The 22,484-nt window shown below is 40.0% G+C and overlaps 1 protein-coding gene across 3 annotated transcripts in view; it reads right to left on the bottom strand.

The window, feature by feature from the left end:
* Positions 1-10,458: 10,458 nt before the first annotated feature.
* Positions 10,459-22,484, bottom strand: part of LOC149262316 (nuclear pore complex Nup85-like protein) — a 414,372-nt gene continuing 402,346 nt past the window's right edge. The window contains exons 17-19 of one of the 3 annotated variants that reach the window (XR_016259007.1): positions 11,864-11,993; positions 11,223-11,279; positions 11,013-11,116 (exon numbers count right to left, since the gene is read on the bottom strand). Coding sequence is in view for 1 of the 3 variants with exons in the window: in XM_089424013.1 (XP_089280139.1) it covers positions 10,916-11,116; positions 11,223-11,279 (258 nt within the window). In the remaining 2 variants the exon portion in view is untranslated. Of the gene's footprint in view, positions 11,117-11,222; positions 11,280-11,863; positions 11,994-12,570; positions 12,644-22,484 lie in introns of all 3 variants that reach the window. The other 2 variants (XR_016259008.1, XM_089424013.1) reach the window with 2 other exon arrangements.

Here is a 22,484-nt window from a genome sequence, read left to right on the forward strand (position 1 = left end):
GAGTACATAGCAGAGAGGCGAAGATAGTGCTAGAAGGTCAGCGTAGTGACTAAGAAGGCTACACAGAGGCAACAGGAGCCACGCAAAGGCAACAGGGGCCATGCAGAGACAACTAGAGACAATGTAGAGGCTGAGGGGCCTGTGTGGGTGACGCAGAAGGCCAGAGAGATGACACAGAGGTAGAGGGTTGATGTAGGTGGTTCCAGAGCTACGCAGAGGCTAACAGGGCTGGTGTAGGTGGTTCAAGAGCTACGCAGAGGCTAGCGCCTTGGAGAAGCGTCGGAGGGATTTTTGTGGGGCAGACTCGTGCTAAGAAGCTGAATATCTGCTTCCGAGAAGAGGTATCACTGTCGTGTAAAAATCTTTGTTGGGTGAGCCAGTTTGGCACCCTAGTTGTACTCGAGAAATCTGCATAATAATAAAACCCTCAGAACTGCTACATCGGTTTCCCGCATTGGGTTTTTTTGGGGACGATTTTCCAAAAAATAACGGTGTTCCTTGTGTGTTTGTCTATTATTTCAGTTGATGATATGTATATGAGTTGAGACTGCATTTGTGTTTAATTTCAGTATTTATATGAATAAATAACTTGTTAAAGAATAAACAAGTAGGTGAAATAAACTAGATAATGCAGTAGGAATATCTAACATGTCATACTTAGAAATTTCAACATGGTATCAAAGCATTGCAGATCATAGGAGGACTAAAGGCACCAACATAATCAAAAGTATTCACGGTAGTAGCAGTTGTCCCGAGAGACAGAGTTGCTCCTAAGAAGAAAGCAGCAGAGAAAGAGTGATGCAGAGGGTCTGTGTCATCATTTCAAGCCAGAGAGAAGGCCAGCGCAAAGGCAGAGAGGCAAAAGAGGCTCACAAAGAGCCACCTCATCCTACTTAGTCAAGTAGGCTTGACGCAGTTGGCCAGAGGAGTGATTCAACCTTTGTCGGGATTGCGCAGAGTTGGAAGACTCAGTTTCTTCAATTTCTGGGGCATAGGGAGCTATGGGAAGATTGTGTATTAGGAAGTTGGTTGGGTGTTGTTGTTGAAGATTGTGTATTAGGAAGCTGGTTGGGTGTTGTTGTTGTTGAAGCAGAACAATACCTAATGGGACAAAACCAAGGTAGAGGGAGTCGTTGCCTTGACGTATTTCTAGCCAAGAAATCCAGATCCGTGTTGCAATTGCAAAGAGGATTAGAGAGGAGTGGATCGACAGTTGGCGTGAAGATTTCCAGCAAGGAAATCGAGACTCAGAGGGAGTCTAGGAGAGATTCCAAGAGGGAAGTTAAGACTCACAGGGAGTCCGGAAGAGGAGCGAAGATGGAAATGAATGGACTGAGAGATCAAGACAGGTTGGACGGGGCCTCCAATTTTGTTATTTGGAAGGCCAGGGTCCTGTTCTGGATAGACATCGAATCAAGGGCTTCGCCTTGAGAACCATGGCTATCCCAGTAGACCCATCTGATAATGAGAAGTATGAGGAGGCAATGGCGAAGGCAAAGTGCTCAAGGATCATGTCGTACCACATATTGCCGAAAAGAACATGACAAAGGAGATGTGGGATACCTTGATGACATTGTATCAGGGCACTTCCGTGCAGCGGAAGATGCTATTAGAGAATCAACTGCAGTTGTATCAGATGTAGAAGGGGGAGCAGATAGATCTATACCTCCTAAGATTGCAGGAGATTCAGAACCAACTTACTTCCATAGGGGCCACACGGGATCAAGACTTCATGATGAGGACCGCTCTGAATGCAGTCTCTGAGGATTGGGATATATTTGTCCAAAACATTTTGGGCAGAGCTAATCTCCCAGGATGGGAAGAGATGTGGGTAGCTATTCACCAAGAAGAGATCAGACGGTTGACCAAGGCGAGGAGGAGGATGGGCTCTGGCATTTGCGGGACAACAGGGGAAGAGGAAGAAGAAGGACATCTCCAAGGTGAAGTGCTTCCATTGTGGGGAGCTAGGTCATTATGAAACCTAGTGTCCCAGGAAGAAGAATAAGGGAGAGGCTTCTAACTCTAAGGCAGTTCCGGCTAAGGCAGAGAAAGAAGTCGAGACTGATGATGACTATGCCATGAGAGCTCATGCACCTCTAGAGAAGAGGTGGGGTGACATCGAGTTGTAATCAGGAGGACTACATAAGATGAGAGGCATAATCCTTGAGGTACCCAAACTCTTGCATCATATCTGGCTATGGGAGCCCCAAATGACAGTAGCAGGATGATAGATGTCAGTAGAAGCAAGATGCGATGGAGTGACAAGGCAGTGCTAGAGTGCAGAGGTCTGTAGCGGCGCAGTGCGAGTTGCAGCAGTGCGAGAGGCACAAAGATGGTTGTAGCAGTGCAGAGAGGCACAGAGGTGGTTGCAGTAGTGCGACAGGCATAGAGGTGTCTGCAGGAGCGTAGAGACAGAAGAGGGAGCACAGGATAGTAGCAGAGGTGGCTTCAGCATCAAGAGGCTTCCGGACTGACAAGGAAGTCAATGATTGGGTAGATCAGTTATGTATTTCTCGGTAACTGAGTTGCAATGTAATAGTTAGCAGTGGCAGTGCTATGGGAAGCATGGGCAGCATGTTGAGAGGGAGCTACAGTACAAATGTAGCAATAGCAATGGTAGAGCCAAGGGCAGTAGTACAGGAAGCAGTAGTGCAATGGATGTTGGGCAGTAGGCCAAGCATCAGCACAGGTACCGGTGTGAAAGGATCAGTGTGATGTTCAATGGTGGAGCATTACTAGAGCACATTCCTCGCTAAGAGGGAGCGTTGATTTGGGGTAGTATCAGATGTGCTCTAGCCATGGAAATTAGTGGAGAGGCTAAAGCACATGAAATCTCCAAGACCCAGAAATGGTTTGGGAAATTCCACCCGGTTAGAGAGATATTAAAATAATTAATATTTTTTATGGGGTTCCTAAGTCTAAACTTAGGAAAATTACAATATTAATGGGTATTAATATAAAACTGGGTAAGAATATTCTAAATGATACGGATCATGCCAAATCTAATCTTAGCCGTTGATTATGAACTTAATCTCAATCGTTTAAGACTCAATAAGAAAAGTATAAGAGGAGGCTTGAGAGTCAGTTGGAGATACACCAAGATTGATCAGTCAGTTCGATTTTCTGGAGCGGGGTTCCTGAGAAAAGGGCAGTGAGTACATACAGAGAGGCAGAGATAGTGCCAAAAGGTCAGCGCAATGACTGAGGAGGCTATGCAGAGACAGCTAGAAACTGCACAGAGGCTGAGGGGCTTGCGTGGGTGACGAAGAAGGCCAGAGAGCTAACACGGAGAGGCAGAGAACTGATGCAGGTGGTTCCAGAGCTACGCAGAGGCTAGCGGGGCTAACATAGAGCCTTGGAGAAGCGTCAGAATGATTTTCACAAGGCAGACTAGTGCCAAGAAGCTGAATATCTACTTCCGAGAAGAGGTATTACTGCTGTATAAAATCTCTGTTGGGTGAGCCAGTTTGGCACCCTAGTTATACTCAAGAAATCTGCATAATAATAAAACCCTCAGAACTGTTACATCGGTTTTCCTGCATTGTGTTTTTTCGGGGATGATTGTCCAAAAATAACGACGTCCCTTGTGTGCTTTCCTATTATTTCAGTTGATGATCTATATATGAGTTGAGGTTGCATTTGTGTTTATTTTCAGTATTTATATGAATAAATGACTTGTTAAGGAATAAACTAGTAGGTGAAATAAACCCGATAATGTAGTAGAAATTTCTACTGTGTCGGACTTAGAAATTTCAATAGCTATCAACCTTGAATCCAAGGGTAAATGCTTCTTTGAAATTTATTTTCCAAACACGTACCTTTCCATCAATGAATGCCACCTTTAATCCTTTGTCCATTGTCAAAATATATACTAGGTTCTTCTTTAGATCGGGAACATAGAGTACTTGTAGATGAATGGTTTTACCTTGATTCAACTGAAGAGTAACATTCCCAACTGCTTTCACAGGATAGGTGGCATTGTCTCCAAGAATGATGTGTCACAAGACAGCTCCCAATGGACTTCATCCAACTTGATATAGGCTAGCAACCCTGAATCCAAGAGTAAATGCTTCTTTGAAATTTCTTTTCCAGACATGTACCTTTCCATCAATGAATGCCACCTTGAATCCTTTGTCCTCCATTGCCGAGATAGATACCGGGTTCTTCTTTAGATCAGGTACATAGAGTACTTCTTGTAGATGAATGGTGTTACCTTGATTCAACTGAAAAGTAACATTCCCAAGTCCTTTCATGGGATAGGTGGCAGTATCCAAGAATTATTTTCAAATTTGTTTCATTTTCTATCAGATTTGAAAGAGGTTCATTATTCCCAGTGAAGTACCTTGAGGCACCACTATCAATCAACCAATTTCCCAAGGTATCCAAAGAAGAGGCAGTAGAGAGGGCAGATATAAAGATAAAATTATTTTTTCTTGTTATCTACAACATTAGATTCATCATACCTAGAGTTTCTTGATATTTTGGGAGGTCGACCATTTCCATGTTGAGTAGAGGGAACATTTCTTTAATTGTTGTTGCCCCTGAAATTGTTGTGGTTGTTGTTGTCATCATCCCAAGGTGTATCCCTTTTATTAAGACACTCCCTACCATAGTGGCCAAACCTGTTACAAATGAAGCATCTATCCTTTCTTCCATCTTTGAATATCAGAGTTCCTTAACATTGCTTCTTTGAACCTGCATTATTCTTCTTTTTAGCATGAGTGAAGAATACATTAAGATCATTCCTATTTGAAGGTATGCCTCTCTCTATCATCCTTGTTTCTTCTTGAGTACATCTAGTCAACAATTCATCAAAACCTGGAATCCGGTCATTGTTGAGGATAGTAGTGTTGAACACATCCCATTCACGAGAGAGACCTCCAAGGGCAATGAGAATGAGCTCCCTATCAGGAATAACTTCTCCAATTGAAAGATCATTTTTTGATTTCGGTAATCCTCATGAAGTAGGATTGGATATCTTCTCCTCTTCTTTCCTTTATGTCCTTCAACTTGTTCTTGAAAAAGAGGACTTTGTTTGCATTGCTAGCATTGATCATGCTAACCAACTTGTCATACATCTTCTTATATGTGTTCAAATCAGAGATATAAGCAACTAAATGCTTATGAATAGAATCTTTGATGATCTTCTTAACTTTGACTTCAACTTTCTTGTACTTTGTCTTAACAACAACAGGTGCATTTGAAGGAGGATCAACAATCTTTCCCTACAAATAGTCCATAACATCATGCTCTTCCAAAATCAAGTTAAGAGATATCTTCCATGCATGATAATCAAACTTATCATTGAGTTTGTCATCAGATTTGAAGTAAGAAGAGGAGGCCATTGAATCTTGTCCTTGTCCAACAAATCTCAGTGATTTCTCTTCTCACTCTTGCTAGGGCTTTGTCTTTACCTCAGCTCTGATTCCATTTTAATTTTAGATAACAATGGTATGTTCTATGCTTAAGAGCAAGTTACTTCAATTTTTCTTATTAACCGAATATCAATTTCCAGATTAGCAATCACATTAACATGATAGTAAATGAAGATAGAACATGAATAATAAGCAGAAGACAGGCCAAGACAAGAGGACACAATATTTGGCGGATACCATGGAAAAACCCCAATGTGGGGAAAACCCTTTGCTCAAATCTTCTTATTATTCTTCAAAAGTTTAACAGAGAGAGAGAGAGTATTGTTGAAGAATCTAGGGCAATTAGGTTTAGTATGATTCTTTTTGACATGATAACAATTTGTGAAGTCTTTTTACAATTTGTCTTGTTAGCTTAATCTTCTTGTTCTTCTTATTAATGCATGTGTGTGTGCTTCATCAAACTGCTAACAAAACATAAGAACAAGAACACAAGATGTTGGCTCTCTACCAGGATCAAAACCTCTCTTCTCTAGAGAGTAAAACCCTTCGGTAAGTTTTCTCTTATTGAAGCTTCTTATTGATCAATGCCAAACCCTAGACCCTTGACTAGAATATCCTCCAAGGATAAGTCAAGTCCTTCATCCTCTTTGCACTTGGTTTCCCTGGCACTTTGTCTTCCTCCTTTCAGAACTTCATTCCCCGACACTTCGTCCTCCTTCCGACACTTTTTTCTTCCTTCAATTATTGATGTACCTTGTTGCACTTGCTCTAGAAGAGACACTTGTGATGAGTCCCTTCCCTTGTGATGATCCCTACCTCCTCCTTGACCAAATCAACTCTTCCTTGAGGTGTAGATGCAGACTTGGTAGCATTGTTCTATTGCCCTATTTTTTGCACGTGTGAGAGGTTTTCTTGATGTAATATGGTTCCTCTCTCCTTTGCTTGCAGACCCTCCTTCGCTTGGATAGGAGGCCTTGTAGGCCCAAATTCAAGCCCAAACAATGAGATATGCTTGAATGTAAGTTGTTGTTGTCATAACCGCAGGCAACCCTCTTTATCCTTCGCACATGTGACTGGTATTGGCCCTAGAACAGTGCCAAAATCTTTGTTGTCCCTTCTATCTTCTTCGTTGCACTTGGAGGCTCCTTCTTCACCCTTCGCTCACCTTTTCTCAGCTCCTTTACTTCACCGATTTCAGAGGTAGATGAATGGGATGTTGGAGGAGTGGACAACCTTTATATATAGAGGATTGTCCCTCCTTTAGGCTGACTTGTCTTCTTTGCTTCAATTTGCTTCATTTATTGGTGCCATTACTAGGAGGCTTGACTTTGCTTGGAGGTGTCTTCTTTGACTCTCGTACATAAATATACATGGTGTAACATTCCCTTAAGGTCTTCAACATAATTCTTTTGACTCGTTGACTCACCTATACCACTTTAACAAGTACTAGAGCTACTTCAATGAGCAAGAAACTCATTGACATGTATTATAGAGATAATATTTATTTTCTTGAATAAATACAAATATCAAAAGTACATTTATGAAAACCGAACCTACTTACATTTCCTTCAACAAGTACAATATACAAAATTAACTTGCAAACACTGTCAAAAGTGTCCAGTCAAACTGCAATCAATAAGATGCCCTAACCAAAAAGTCAACATTGGTCAAACTAGCAAAAATTCTTCTCCAATTTTGCTCGATCAAACCCAGTGAACTCAACGTCCAAAGATAGTCCAAATAAGCCCAAAACAGTCCTGAAAAATTTGGTCAATGCACACTCAACTTCTGTGGTCAAAGGGTTGTAGTCAATGTTGGTCAAACTGCCCAAAAAATATTGGTTTCTATGCCAAAATATGTGGCTTGCCCAAACAAAAATTCTCCCAAATAATTGCAGTCAAATGAAGTCAAACAATGCCCAGTCAACACTGGTCAAAGTTAGCTGCAACTTGGTCAACACAAAGACCAAAAATACCCAGTCAACTCTTTACACGTGTGGAGAAGAATGGGTTGCTTGAAATTCGTACGATCCAATCAGATGAAGAGAGAAAGATGTGTAATGATGAGTGACCAAATGAGGAAAATGACTCCTCTATATATACACAACGTTGAGGGTGAAGAGACACGTTGGTTGGGCTTTATGAGCCTACAATTGACTTCTGGCTGACCTTGACAATTTGTCCATAGAAGAAATAAATTCATAATTCCATTTGTACTTGTCAAAATGAGATGATCCTTAGATCAATCCTACACCTCTCGAAAAGGGGAATTCAATAAAAATATCATCTCCACCATATGAGTTGTTCAAGGTGGAGTTTGGCCCTAGTTGCCAATTTTAACAAATCTCCCTCTGCTCGGCTCACCTTGCAGGGATTTCACACTGGAATAATAATGTTTTTCTTCTCCAACTAATCTATTCAATTGATGAAATTAACTCACTTCAGGTCGGTCCTTGGAATCTGAGATCAGAGTAATGTCATTGAAGCCCAGATAATAATTGCATTCATGAGGATGAGTTCAGTTACTATCGATCGATCCAACAGAAACTAAGAATAATATAACTCTGTGGAGATTGATCCACAGACCTGGATCGAAAACTGGGAACACCATCAGAAGATTTCCTTGTTATCCAATGGCTTGCTATTCCGTGAGGTTACCCATAGTCCCATGTTGTTGTTCGGATTCATGTGACCAGGAGCTTTGGAGAAGAGGGATAGTTAGACGTTGTTGAACGATGTTCTTTTCGGCTAAACAATGCTTTAAACATTAATGAGATCCGCTAAAGACCTCAACTCTATTAGTGTCGTGTCCCTTCCTAAATTATTTTGGAGCAATATTAATTTCAACATTTTGGGGCTAATTTTGGAGGTGATGGGGGCCCATTCGATTTCATTATGAGGCTAGACTTGGTAGAAGTTAATTCGATGTGGTTAAGCATACGTGGGGGCCACCCATTCTAGGGGAATACGCATTCCCTAATTCAATTTGCATGGAGGGGAAATCGATGGTTAAGTGAGGGACCCATGATGGAGGGCAAAGTGCACTACAAAATCTAAATAAGGCAACTCTCCTCATTTGGATATCTAATCTTTTCACATATTGAACTCAATCTTAGTTGCTTGACCTGCGTAGCCGGGTTACTATGTTGTTTAGCACACAAGTGTCTTCAAGCAGAGATCTAAACCCTTGCTTTGGTGGACTTTGATTGTCAGCCCTAGGAGGGAATTCTACTTGTTCCAAGTTGTACCAACAACAGTGAGTCGAGTTGCAACAATAGCAAGTCAAGTTACAGCGGCAAGGGGAAGTAACAACAAGGAGGTCGAGTTATAGTGGTGAGTAAAGGAGCAGCAGAAGGGCTGAGTTACAACAACATGAAAGTAGCAACAAGAGTGCTGAGTACAGTAGCAGGAGGTTGAGTAACAGCGAAGAGGCTGAGTTCCAGCAGCAGCGCGAAGCAGGGGGAGTAACAGCGACGCGGAACAGGGAGAGTAACAACAGCGCAAGGGCTGCGCAGTCATTGGAGTGAAATTCGTTGGGGTAACATTATCCCATGGATTTTGGAGCTAGGGAGCTAGGAAATCATTTGGAGGGCCATTTGAGGAGGATTGTTGGAGTTGGGAGTGCAGAGATTGACAGGAGCAGTGATAGCAACAAAATTCGTATTTGGAGTAGAGTTAAGCTTTGAAAGGTCAATATTTGAAGGTTGGAACCAAGGGAAACCCTTTCTGGGGTTTTCAAGGTTTTTGGTAGGGAGTACGCTCTTAATTTTATAGAATTTTCTGGGCAGATCTGAGGGGTCAAACAAGGGTCCCAACTCATCCAGCAGTTAGTGGAGCTAAGAAGAATTTGGGTCAAAATTTTGAGGTCAACATTTGGCCAATTCCTTCATTGGTTATTCTGGGTTTCTTGCGTAAAGGTTGGGATTAATTTCCCAGAATTTTCTACGCAGCAGGGAAGGCTCTAACAGTAGATCATTCCAAGCAGCACCACCATTCTAGACAGTGACAACATAGCTCTTGGGCCGGATTACTAGCAAACTTGAGGAGTGTGTTCTATTGTTTATTTTGGGCTTTTGCTAGCTTGCCTAGAGCAAGCCCAAGTGCACACATTCCAGCGCCTTGTTGTACACCTCTTCCCATTCAATAAAATGAGTAAACAGTCCAGTTTGGTTGCCAATTTTGTGGTTTGATGGTTTGATTTAATTTCATGGTGTTTTTATTGTTTGCTTTGCATATCACTATTTTTCCTAGTTTGGAACATTACAATTGGCTTGAGTACAAAGAACATATTACATCCAAAAATTAATATGTTCTTCACCTATTCAAGTTCCAAACCAACGGTGATCTCTTTCATAATCTATAAATTTTCTAACAATCAGACTCACAAAGAAACAACGATCAATCTTTCAACAAAGCTCTCACACTTGGCTGCGCATTTTTGACTTGGGGGATATTCAAATATAAAAAAATAGATAAAAAATATTGATAATGCGAAATTAAATTTCAAGATTTAAAAGCTAAATAATCAAATTTATTTTCCTTTAATAAAACCCTGAACAATTTGGATACCAATTAACCACTGACCAATTTAATGGATTTTTCCAATAGCTTTTTATGCTGGAATGTGTTCCTCACACCAGTTGCATTACCATTGCTCTGATACCACAATAATGGCAAAAATGTCCTCAAACACAAATTTTATTAACAAGGAAAAAAAAATTTACATAGAAAATTTGCAAGAGTTTACACTCAAAATCTCAACATTCTTGCATGCAGGAGAATGTTCTTTAAATAAGCTAACTTATTTTAGTTATGGATCACTTATTTAATTAACGAGTGTCCATTTATATTAAATGCTATCCTAACAAATCTACTAACTATTTTCCTAAATTGGAGCCTAAGAAAGGACACATTTCTAGATGCCATATCTTTAACAACAATTCACTATTTCTAAAAGGTCTCCAATATTTAGTGAAATATTCTAAATACTTAAATATTATATTCTAACTATTAAACTAAGATTTCTGTATTTTGGATCATCTAACATTACATACACTTTGGTCAGTCCCCCTGCAGGAAGAAACTTAGCGATAAAATTTATGTAGTTGTTTGTGATCTATATTTAGAAACCAGTAATTACATCAATTAGTAAAGGTGCATTTTGGTTCCCCTGCAACAAGAAACCTAGTGATAAAATCTATGTACTTGTCTGCACTCTATATTTAGAAACTGGTGATTACATCAATTGGTGAAGGTGCCTTTCAAATGGAATAGGCATGTAACAGTCTCTAATGTCAGCCTATAGCAGTTTCATGACTCGTTTTCCTTTAAATTGGCTCTTAAATGACACTGCCCCCATAAATAACTGTACAACAATAGCCATATCCCTCGTTGATTTACTGGAAACAGAAACTGAGATGTAGCTTTGATGTTCACTCCATTTCCATTGGCATTTGACAAATATGAGCCCTTGGTTATATCAAATGCTCTTCACAAATTATTGCCAACTTACAGGATCTTGATATATCAAATCAACAGTGTTCACTCTTGCAATATAGCACGGCCAAGGTTTGTAGCAAGTGCCAGCCTCACATGCTGGACAGCTTGAGGAGACTCGTCATTATGAGAAACCTCCAAATCACCTCGGACCTTTGCTAGAGACAGTTCTTGCAACTTGTTTAACAACAGGTTAGTTTCAGCAACATTGATTAAAGCATGATCTGGCCACATAAGCAGCTCCACCTACAAGACAATTCACAAGTGGTTTTCAAACATTTCCTTAGAAGAGATGATTTAAACTGAACCAACATAATATAGTGAGACAAAGAAAGATGAAATCTACGCTTACAGAATCATTCAATAGAGATAGCCAGAATCGTTGAGGTGTAGATGGGTTCTTCATCAACTGTTCAAATAATATAAAAATCACTGTCAAATAGTATGAATAATAATTACATCAATGCACACTTTCAGGTTACCAAAATCTGACCCCAATGTTCAGATCAGTATTCTTAATGATCTAGTTATAAAACAGTAAACAATTTTCTAGCTAGCATGGTATTTCCTATTATAATACTCCCATTCTTCATAGTTTATTACCATTGACAAGTATTCAAAACAAAGTCAATCAACCTGAAATCAGATTGGACTAGGCAAACCGTTAAACTGGGAATCAACCCGGGCTGAGTCAGAAAACTCAGTCAACTTGGAAAAAGTTAGAAATACATAACATTCAAAATGTAATTTAAAAAAAAAAAAGAAATTCATGTAAATGATGGAAATATGAACTATTAGAGGCCAAATATACAAGTTTGCTGATTTCTGTTACATGTAATAGCGTAAATGTGCAAAATCACATTAAATTACATAATTAAAATCTCTGAGATACATAGAATAAAAGTTCTGAGAAAAATAAAATAAAAGTTATGAAAATTTTCTGTAAACATGCAACAGATAACTCCAATGAGTGGGTATAAATCTGTAAATGACCTCTTCAATCTGGAAGCTGATAGGTAGACAGCAATGGAAAATGGATTCCCCTCTGACATTAGCTCCAAATCAATAGCATGCTGAGTTTACTCGTCAAATCAGCTCCAAACTCTCCACATGCATACAATGACTGATAAATGATGTGAAAGAGGTGTTTGAAAAGGTAAGATAGAGTTAGCTTTCTCAAGTTTTTAATGGACGGACAGAGATTGTCAAATGTCTTATGATCTGAGTATGAAAATGAACATTCTGCAAACTAAAGTCAAGTCCAAAATATTTTAACCCTTTGACTCAAGACTTGGAAAAAAACAAAATAGATCTAAATAAATATAAAAATAAAACCCCATGTTACCCAAAACAATTACAAAAAAGGAAGTGAATTGAAATGCTAAGAGAAAAAGGAAACTAAAGACCAGTGCCTAAATCCTACTGGGCTAAGGGGTCAACCTAACACTCCTTGAAACTTGGTTTTGCAATGAATCCTGGGATTCTGAGCAACCCTTGGGTGTGCCTAACAAATTCCCCCAAGAAATCTTAGATATTCCAAGATCTAGATGATGATAAGAGTGTGTAACCAGCTCTTTAAGTAGTAAGGGGTAGTCTCCACACTATCCTAAGGTACGAGTTGGAAAGCAAATCAAGTTTTGCCACACTCAATACTCTAGTTTAAGCATAGAAAACTGAAGACTCTTAAGGAAATTTATTACCTTATCAAGATCCTTCACTGTAGCACTTCACTCCTCTTGTGGCTCCTTGCTAACTTTCTTAATTCACCTTCACCTGTAACAATAAAATTCTCTTGCTAGATCCTTCACAAAATTTTCCTCAAGAAAATACTAAGCCAAATTATTAACAAATATAGAAGTGAATCAAATGATATCTCTTATTCTCCAACTCCAGATACAAATGACAGTTATGCCTTCCTTAAATAGGTGAGGTGCCCTTCTAAACCATGTGTGGAAAACCATGGGTTGGCATTGTTACCCAAGTGGGTGACCCCTAGGAGGAAACTTTTCTCCCATTTAGTTCAGTTTTCCAGCCAGAAACCCTATGTGACCTAGAGATAGGTAACCTCAAAGGCCCTCCATCTATGCTCCAGTCAGTGCTTTGTGACATCTAGCTTACTTATCAGATGAAGGTGGGTCATCCATTATAAGGTACATTAACCATGTTTGTAATCAAGTGCTTTCATTTAATGTTTTAAGAGCATATTAATATGAATCACAAGTTGAATAGGAAAATTGACTGTTTTCAGTTGTATCCTTGTTTCCATGCTTCACCTTGGTGGCTATCCCCAACCCCTACTTTAGTGTGACCTTCTTTGAGCCCTTTCTTTCCATTGTCCAAGAGAGGCACAAATAGGAGGCGTTGATTGATGATTCATGCCTAGGGTAGTTTATTCTTATCACTTTCTGTCTTTCTTTGGTTTCATGTCCCAATCTTCAAGTTGATTCTTATCTATCACTGGTATTGGTTCCCTAATTTCCTCATTTTTTGAGTAGGGACCCAAAAAAATATTCTCTTAGAGGTTGATGTAGTAGAAAGAAACGAAAAAGCATTAGCCATAACGATAAAACACAAAATATTGGCTAGCATAAAAATAAAGTGCATGGACAAGAGCCTAACACAACATCTACCACCTTATTAACCATCACCCAGTTTCTAACTAATGCATGACCAAATAAAAAATGAAAGGAACTTTGATATCCCAACCCTAGTGAACAATAAACTGCTTCATCCCTAAGGGGCAATTAGTGCATAAATAAGGCTTGTAGCCCAAGCTATGCAAGAATAAAATCATTGATGAAAAAGGCGCATGAGAGGGGTGGTAACAATCAGCCGAGGAAATGGGTAACTTAGCTGCCATGATTGCCCCCTCTTCACATCATAACACTCAAGAATGACAGTATTTCCAAGGTTACTTGGGAACGAGAGCAGAAGTGGGGAGCGGGAGCAGGAGCAAAAGAGTGGAGCAAAATTTTCAAAAGCTCCTGGTTTGGGAACGAATTTTTATATAATATATATTTTGATATATTTTGATGCATATATGTCAACAAAAGCATGTAGAATGATGAATTAGATTAAAAAAACACAAAAACATGGATTGAACCATATAACATCAATCATCTAGAAGTTATAATCTTCATCAACCACGTCCACAAGTTAGTAACATACAACATATCAAGTCTCATGATTCATCAATCTTAAAGTTTCAAGCTTTCAAAATTCAATATATATAATGATCAATTAGATATAAAAAACATAGAAACATGGATTGAACCATATAGCATCAATCATCTAGAAGTTATAATCTTCATCAACCACGTCCACAAGTTAGTAACATACAACATATCGAGTCTCATGATTCATCAATCTTAAAGTTTCAAGCTTTCAAAATTCAATATATAACATTTGTCATCATGTATCACTAAAGTTGTACTTGTAACCATTACCATTATGAAGGAACCAAACTATAACAAAGAATATCTAACATGAAATGAAATGTTTCAACTTTCAACTTTCATGAAGCATCATATTCATAATTCATTACCAATGAGTTATAAATACCAACATCGAACTTCAAACTTAAATTGTCATATATTGTTTACAAAACATACCATAATAAATATGAAAGAGTCAATAGTTATAAAAAGTACTAGAAACTAGAAAAGACAAGTAATTCTATTATCTACTGCTTGGCCCTCTTGCCATGAGAAATTTCTAATTTCTTGTCTCGTGCTTTATTGGCAGTCTCATCCTACATAGTTGAATGGCCTTGGTGCTCTTGATCATTGGGAGTCTCCCCCGCAAAGAGGGCTTGTTGCTCTTGATTAGATACAAGTTACATACCCTAGTACATGACAAAATTCAATGGAAACATTGCAATCACCCACAATCATGAAATCCTAAAAAAATGACAAGTCTATTGAATTTTGAGTGAGATCTAAAATTCTACTTTCTCCGTATGAAATTCATTGAGATTGAAATCACTCTCAAACATCCTGAGCCATTTCATGATAATGTTAAAAATTTAAGTAAAAGGAAGAAAATGAAAGATAAAGGAGAATTACCATGAACTACATATCAACAGTAGGGCCATAGGATTGAACATTAGGCTGTCACACTCAAAAAAAATTGTAATAGCTCCCTTTATCACTCCTTAAAAGGTAGGGAGCGAAAAAAAAATTGGGGAGCAAATTCGGGAGCACGCTCCTCGTGTCACTCTTGATGTGCTCCCGCCCGGAGTGGATTCGACAGGGGGGGTCGTTCCCCCGCAACCATGGGTATTTCATCACTGGCACATGATGGTGGCATCCTCCATGAAGTAAACCCGCACCATACCACTATTCACTTGCACCTATTGATTGATGGATTGGCGTAGGAACTATAAATTTTAGGGCTAGATAGTTCCCTGTAGTAGATAATTGCATTGTTTTTAAATTTCAACAATTTTCACATTTCATTCAACCCATATCATCATACGCAATTATATAGAGAGAACATCAACATAAACATTGCAGCAGAACAATAGGAACATTAGAAGAAAAGCATACACAAATAGAGACACCACGATTTTGGTCTGAGACTGGGGCAAAACCCCACAAGGGGGAAAACCTAGAACCAATTCTTCTTCTTCTATTAGTTAATCAGTGTTTAGCTGAGATACAAAGTACAATAATAATGAGACATAAGCCTTCCAACATCAAACACATTAGGCCATTCAGGGCCAGCACAGGATCATATAGGATCCTCAAAAGATGCAGTTCACAAGTCTGTCATGGAGTCCTCCACAAAATTGAAGGTACCATAAATCTTTGTCACAATCATATCACTATCCTCACAGTCATAAGTATCACTATCTTCAATGTCATATCATCATAGTATATAAGGGCAAGTATCATTGCCATGCACTACCATACATCAGGACAAGTATCACTACCATACAATGTCATATCACTGTCATTAGCACGCTACCATTCATCAATGTCATATCACTATCATAAGAACTGCATATATCATTGCCCTAAGAGCTGTGATATACCCAATTTTGATTTTTTATGTAACAGGATTAACTAAGTTTATTGGGGAAGTGCTAAGCATAGCAAAATTTTGTAATCTGAGCATTGGAGACATTTTTGGTACATGGGGCTTAGGAGAAATCAAAAACTTCAATATTAGTATAATATGGGGATTACCCCTCATGGAATACGCACCCCTTGGAGGAAAAATCGATTTTGTGGAAAGGAAGTCGAAATATTTGGATGAGGGACGCACAAGGAAAGGTGAGGCAACAATTATAAATAAACTCGGGTTGAAGGCAACATTGGGCACCTTTTGATAATTTGACGTTTACACATTGTCGCTCTAGTTGTTCATCCGAGTCACAAGTGTTGTTTAGCACCAGAGGTTTCCAAGGGGAAATCTCACCCTCTTCTTCGGTGGACCACGAGTGCCACCCTAGGGAGGTATTGTCACGACTTTGTGGAGACTTGGGGGACCAGTCTCAGGTGGTACGACTTGCCTTAGCTTCAGCCTGGATGCAGAAGAAGAACCACACAGTTCTTGGGTGAAGTGGGGTACTAAAATTAGAGGCTATACCATTACTGGGCAATTCCTTGTCCAAATTGCAGGTGAAGGAAGAGAATTTATGGGAGTTGAGAGTGCCCTTCTTAGCAAGACAAATTTCTTTGGTTGGGCCTGCGTAGACTTGTCCCAGGACTACACAGTCATTGGTGGAGCTGATTGTGGGGAGGCTTGAGAGAAGGATTTAGGAGCTGAGCTGTTGGGATTTCATTTGGAGGGCCATTGGAGGAGGATTGTTGTAGTTTGGAGAGTAGAGATTGATAGGAGCAGCCACAGTAACAGAATTCGAATTTGGTGGAGGGCCAAGTTGTGAAGGGTCAAATTTTGAAGTTTGGAACCAAGGGAAACCCTTTCTAGGTTTTTCTGGGTTTTTGACAAGGATCTCATATCTAAAATTGCAGAATTTTCTGGACAGATTTGAGGGACCAAACAAGGGTCTCAACTCAGCCAACAGCAAGAGGATCTAGGGGAAATTTGGGCCAAAATTGCAAGGTCTACATTTGGCCAATTCCTTTGTGGGTATTTGTGGGTTTTTGCTGAAGAGCTTGGGGTTAATTTTCCATAATTTTCCGAGCACTGGAGGAGGCCTTAGCAGCAGTTCTTCACAACTAGAAACATATTTCTTGACAGTTTCAGCGCAGAGCCAAGAGAGAGCTGCATCAGATTTGGGAGGGACTTCTTATTATTCATTTGGGCTTAGCTAGCTTGCCTTGAGCAAGCCCAGGTGCACTCTTTCCAGCACCTCATTGTACCCTCTTCATATTATAATAAAATGGCTCAGCAAAGCAGTTTTTGGTGCAATTTCATGGACTAATTCATGTGTTTGATTTTCATGGTTTTTATGTCTATGTTTGCTTTGTTATTTATTGTAAAGATTCCCTAGGAATATTACAAGAGCATTGCATATACCACTGTCATAATGATATTGCGATACATCATTGTCATCAAGACAAGCATCATTGTCCAAACACAGAAGAAGAAACTCCATTAAATAGGATACCCAAATCAGCCCTTAGACCATTGTCCTTCTTAAGGAACTGAGATAAGGGCTCTTCTAACCAGCCCTTTAAACTGAGTACATATGTCATACAGATCTGGGTTATGGGCATCCTTCAATATATAATTCATCAATGTAAAAGAGAAGCAAATTTATACCTTTGTAGTCTCCAATCTGCTGCTTTAAATCATCATTGTTCTAAGCACAATTCTAAAGAATTCGGCCCTTTTGATTAGGGAACCTATACGGTTGTACATCAGCCCAACAACTCAGCCTCTAAACTGCTTCAGACCCTGCACAAACCCTTCTTCTTGAGACCTGATCTCCTGCACTGCCCTAATAGGGATCTCGGCCCCTAATCACAGGTCTACTCCAAGATGGAACGACCTTAAATCAACTTCTGTTTAGGGCTCGACCCTCCTGAAGCATACATATAAACTTCAGCCTTGTTCTCTATGGACATGACACAAAACATGCTCAGAACCGTCCCTTCCAATTCTGCCAGCATGACACATATCTCGGCCTAGATTGATCACAAGTTTCAGCTCAAACTTAGAGTTTTGATGCAGCTCGTATACACAGACGGGTACTTGGCCAAATCTCAGAGAGGCCTCCACATTCGCATGCCCAGATGTGTCATCCACATAACCTTTCTTAACCTAGACCAGACCTTTGCTATATTTTCATAGATCATCAAAAACAATCATGAATTTTCTCCTCCAACACAGCTCGGCTACATAGCGATTCGGTCACCTCAGGTTAGCTCTTTTTGCACAAGATTGCAGCTGTGATATGTGTAGGGTTCTTTATTCATATTAAATGTTGGAGGAGCCAAAGGGTCTCTTAAGTGAAGCTGACTTGTGTTGGAAATAAAAAGGGGGGTGAATCAGTGTTTCCTTCTTTTTTCACACAATTGGTTAGTTTATTATTTTAAACTAAGAGAGCATCAGATCAGATCATAAAGCAACATCTCATCAAAGATCAGTACACAAAATTAGTCATCCAAACAAGCTTTGTTACATGTATGATTACATACACATTTACCAGCTATGCTGGAAGGAAGTACGAAACTCCCCAAATCTGAAGATGTTTGCAAATCAAGTTTGCAGGAGTCTTCAGCCTCCCTTACAATCAATCAACCAACTACTGCTTCCTCACAAACACCTGTTGGCGCTGCTACCACTGTCCACCTCAACCACCACCGCTGCTACTGCTTCACCTGCTGCCACATATAGCTATCACTGTTGCCACTGCAGCTATCACTGCTTCTGTCCTGCAACCACTGCTTCTATCCATGTTGCCTCTACTGCTACACTCATTGTCTACAACTTCAACTTTTGACCATGCTAACACACTCACTGAGGTATCTTCTTCCACTAATACTGCTGTAATACTGTGATACCTACAGTGCCAAAGTCATTGTCAAGGGTGTTGAAAATGCAACAAGATGATGGAGCTCAGTGGAAAGGAGTCACCTTCACTAAGTGGGCCCGCAGACTATTTTTGGCGCAAAGTCTATTTTTAGACTGTCTATTTTTAGACATATGGATCATGGTTTATAAGTTGCAAGATGTTGTTTATAGATGATTGGTCATGTTGGGAAAAATAGATGGACTTCTATTTTTGGTTCACAGCGGAGTGATCAGAGTCTATTTTTAGACTGCTAGGCTAAAAATAGAAACAGTCAAATATTATTAGCCCTTAGTAATATTTGGACTCTAAACATTATCTTATTCTCTTGGAGCACTTCAGTTCGAGCTACGGATGTGGCACATGCAGCTGACAAAAGGAATCGGGTGGTTTCTTATGTGTTAGTTGAGCTATTGCATGGAGGACTTCAGTTAGAACTCATGCATGTGAGTTCTGTGGAGTTGGATGTGGAGTTGATGGAGTTGTGTTCAGTTTGACTTAGTTGAACTAGTTGTATTTAGTCTAACTAAAGAATACACTAGTGATGAGTTGTGTGAATTGATTGTTAATTAATTCACTAATTATTAACTCATAAATCAACTAAAGAATACATCAGTTAACTCAGTGCATGGACAGTTCAACAGAGACGTGTTAGAGGTAAGTGAAAGGGTGAGTTGTGACTATCAGTTGTGCATGAGATTTTGCACATGCATGGGATTGAGTTATGCCAATGAGGACTACGCAGTATGGGCCAATATCAAGGCAATTGTAGCTTTTGTTCACGTGATTTTCAATTTGCATTGTGCAGTGGAGGCAGGAAAAGCAGCGGAGGAGATTTGAACCTGTGACTTGTTCGGATCTGAGCTAGTTTTTGTGTGTAACAGGTGGAGATAGTATTGAGTGCTTGCGAGGAGTATTGTACTATGTATTGTTACATGTTCTCTATCATTATAATATACAGATAGTGTGGGGTTTTCAGTTATCAGCTTTCCCCGGGTTACATACTGTGTTAATGTGCGCATGCGATTGATGTTTCATTGTTTTTGATGCTACTAAATTGATGATCAACGTAGAGGAGATTATGTATTGTGCATGTATTCCACAATAGTGTATAATCGGGATAATCTCTGTGAATAAGTGTTTATTATTCAAAATTTCTACATGGTATCAGAGCTAGATTTGTAGAGAATTTGCAGGAAATTTCTACATGGTATCGGAGCTGGTTGATTTGTAGAAAAAGTTATACGGGATATCAAAGCGGGATTGATCATAAAATCTATTATTCAGAAAGTGTTTACATTTTATTTCTTCAGGCAGAGTCTGTAATTGGGCCAGGTAGCGTCTGGATTCATCCTTCTTTTGGAAGGTGAGATATCCGGTGAATGCCCATACAGTCGATCTCTGTACAAGAAATACTTTGTTCTCACGAATTTTAGATTAGAAGCGGTTGAGTTTTGAGCTGGTGGAATGGCGCTCAAGGATAAACTCAGAAACATCAAAGCTGAGAATGGAGATGCCACATATTGTTCGCAGAAGAAGAAAAATAAGCAAGTTGTTGGATCTGCAGCGAGAGAGGCCTTAGCCTCGCAGTTTGAGCTGGATTTTTTGCTAATCGCATGCTTGATATCAAGTGTGATGGGATCGGTATGGTTCTTGGACAGTGGTGCGTCTTCTCACATGACAGGAGATCGAGATTTGTTTTCTGATCTGGATGAGAAAGATCTTGGAGTGCACATCGAGATGAGCGATGATGGTAGATACAGTGCGACCGATATCGGTACCATTTCCTTTGAGAGGGAGTCTGGTAAACCCTTCAGATTGAAAGAAGTGATGCATGTTCCAGGATTGAGGAAGAATCTTATCTCTGTGGTGATGTTAGAAGACAAGGGATATGATGTTGTCTTCAGCGAGGGAAAGGCTTTCCTGCGTAGCAAGACAACTGGAGAAACCCGAAAGATAGGGGTTCGAGTTAGGAACCTTTATTAGTTGCATGTAGATGCATGCAAAGCCTTGAGCAGCAAGGTAAATGATGGAGACTTGGTGGTTGAGAGGGAGGGTATATTACCTCTCAACATGCAGAGCCAGAAGAAGTCTCAGACGATTGTGGAGGAGCCACGATTGGTGCAGCAGCTTCAGGAGGTTGTGGAGTAGCCACAACAGGGGAAGCTGAGAGGAGATCGAGTAGAGACATCTACTCATGCAGAGACCTCCAGTAGGGGGAAACTTCGAGCCAAGTGGGCTGAGGGATCACATGCAGCCATACCTCCAGGTACTCCAAGTAGGAGGTGGGGCGATATAGAGTGATCGTCCCAAGGAGGACAGGCAGGATCCTTGAGGTACCCAACCTCTTGGATGAGACCTTGCTACGAGAGCCCCGATGTGGAGTAGCAGGAACTGATTGATTGGGTAGAGACAGATGCGGATGGAGCGGCAGAGAGAGCGACACTGTAGGGAATCCCATGACAGCGCATAGCTAGCAGGCTGCAGCAGTGCGAGAGGCACAAGTGTTTTGCATAGTGCTAGGTGGCACAGAGAAGTGTGCAATGGTGCGAGATACATGGAGATGTTGCAGTAGCGCAGATGTCAAAGAGGGAGCACTTGTCAGCAGCAGGTAGAGCTTCAGCATCAGAGTATGTTCCTAGCCCAACAGAGTGGTCAGTTGGGAGTGTTTTTGATCCAAGTGTTGTTGGAGCAAGTGGACCGTGCAAATGTGTTGCATGCAAAACATTCCAAAGTTGCAGGATAGGGGTTGTAGATAATCCATATCTTGTTGAGAGGGAGTGTTGAAAATGCAACAAGATGATGGAGCTTAGTGGAAAGGAGTCGCCTTCACTAAGTGGGCCCGCAAACTATTTTTGGCGCAAAGTCTATTTTTAGACATATGGATCATGGTCTATGAGTTGCAGGATGTTGTTTATGGATGATTGGTCATGTTGGGAGAAATAGATGGACTTCTATTTTTGGTTCACAGCGGAGTGATCAGAGTCTGTTTTTAGACTGCTTGGCTAAAAATAGAAACAGTCAAATATTATTAGCCCTTAGTAATATTTGGACTCTAAACATTATCTTATTCTCTTGGAGCACTTCAGTTCGAGCTACGGATGTGGCCATGCAGCTAACAGAAGGAATCACGTGATTTCTTATGTGTTAGTTGAGCTATTGCATGGAGGACTTCAGTTAGAACTCATGCATGTGAGTTCTGTGGAGTTGGATGTGGAGTTGATGGAGTTGTGTTCAGTTTGACTTAGTTGAACTAGTTGTATTTAGTCTAACTAAAGAATACACTAGTGATGAGTTGTGTGAATTGATTGTTAATTAATTCACTAATTATTAACTCATAAATCAACTAAAGAATACATCAGTTAACTCAGTGCATGGACAGTTCAATAGAGACAGGTGTTAGAGGTAAGTGAAAGGGTGAGTTGTGACTATCAGTTGTGCATGAGATTTTGCACATGCATGGGATTGAGTTATGCCAATGAGGACTGCGCAGTGTGGGCCAATATCAAGGCAATTGTAGCTTGTGCTCACGTGATTTTCACTTTGCATTGTGCAGTGGAGGCAGGAAAAGCAGCGGAGGAGATTTGAACCTGTGACTTGTTCGGATCTGAGCTAGTTTTGTGTGTAACA

Source organism: Pinus tabuliformis, chromosome 6 (assembly GCF_031772625.1).
Source record: "Pinus tabuliformis cultivar Carrire ecotype Pingquan chromosome 6, CPIR1, whole genome shotgun sequence".
NCBI classification, from domain to species: Eukaryota; Viridiplantae; Streptophyta; class Pinopsida; order Pinales; family Pinaceae; genus Pinus; species Pinus tabuliformis.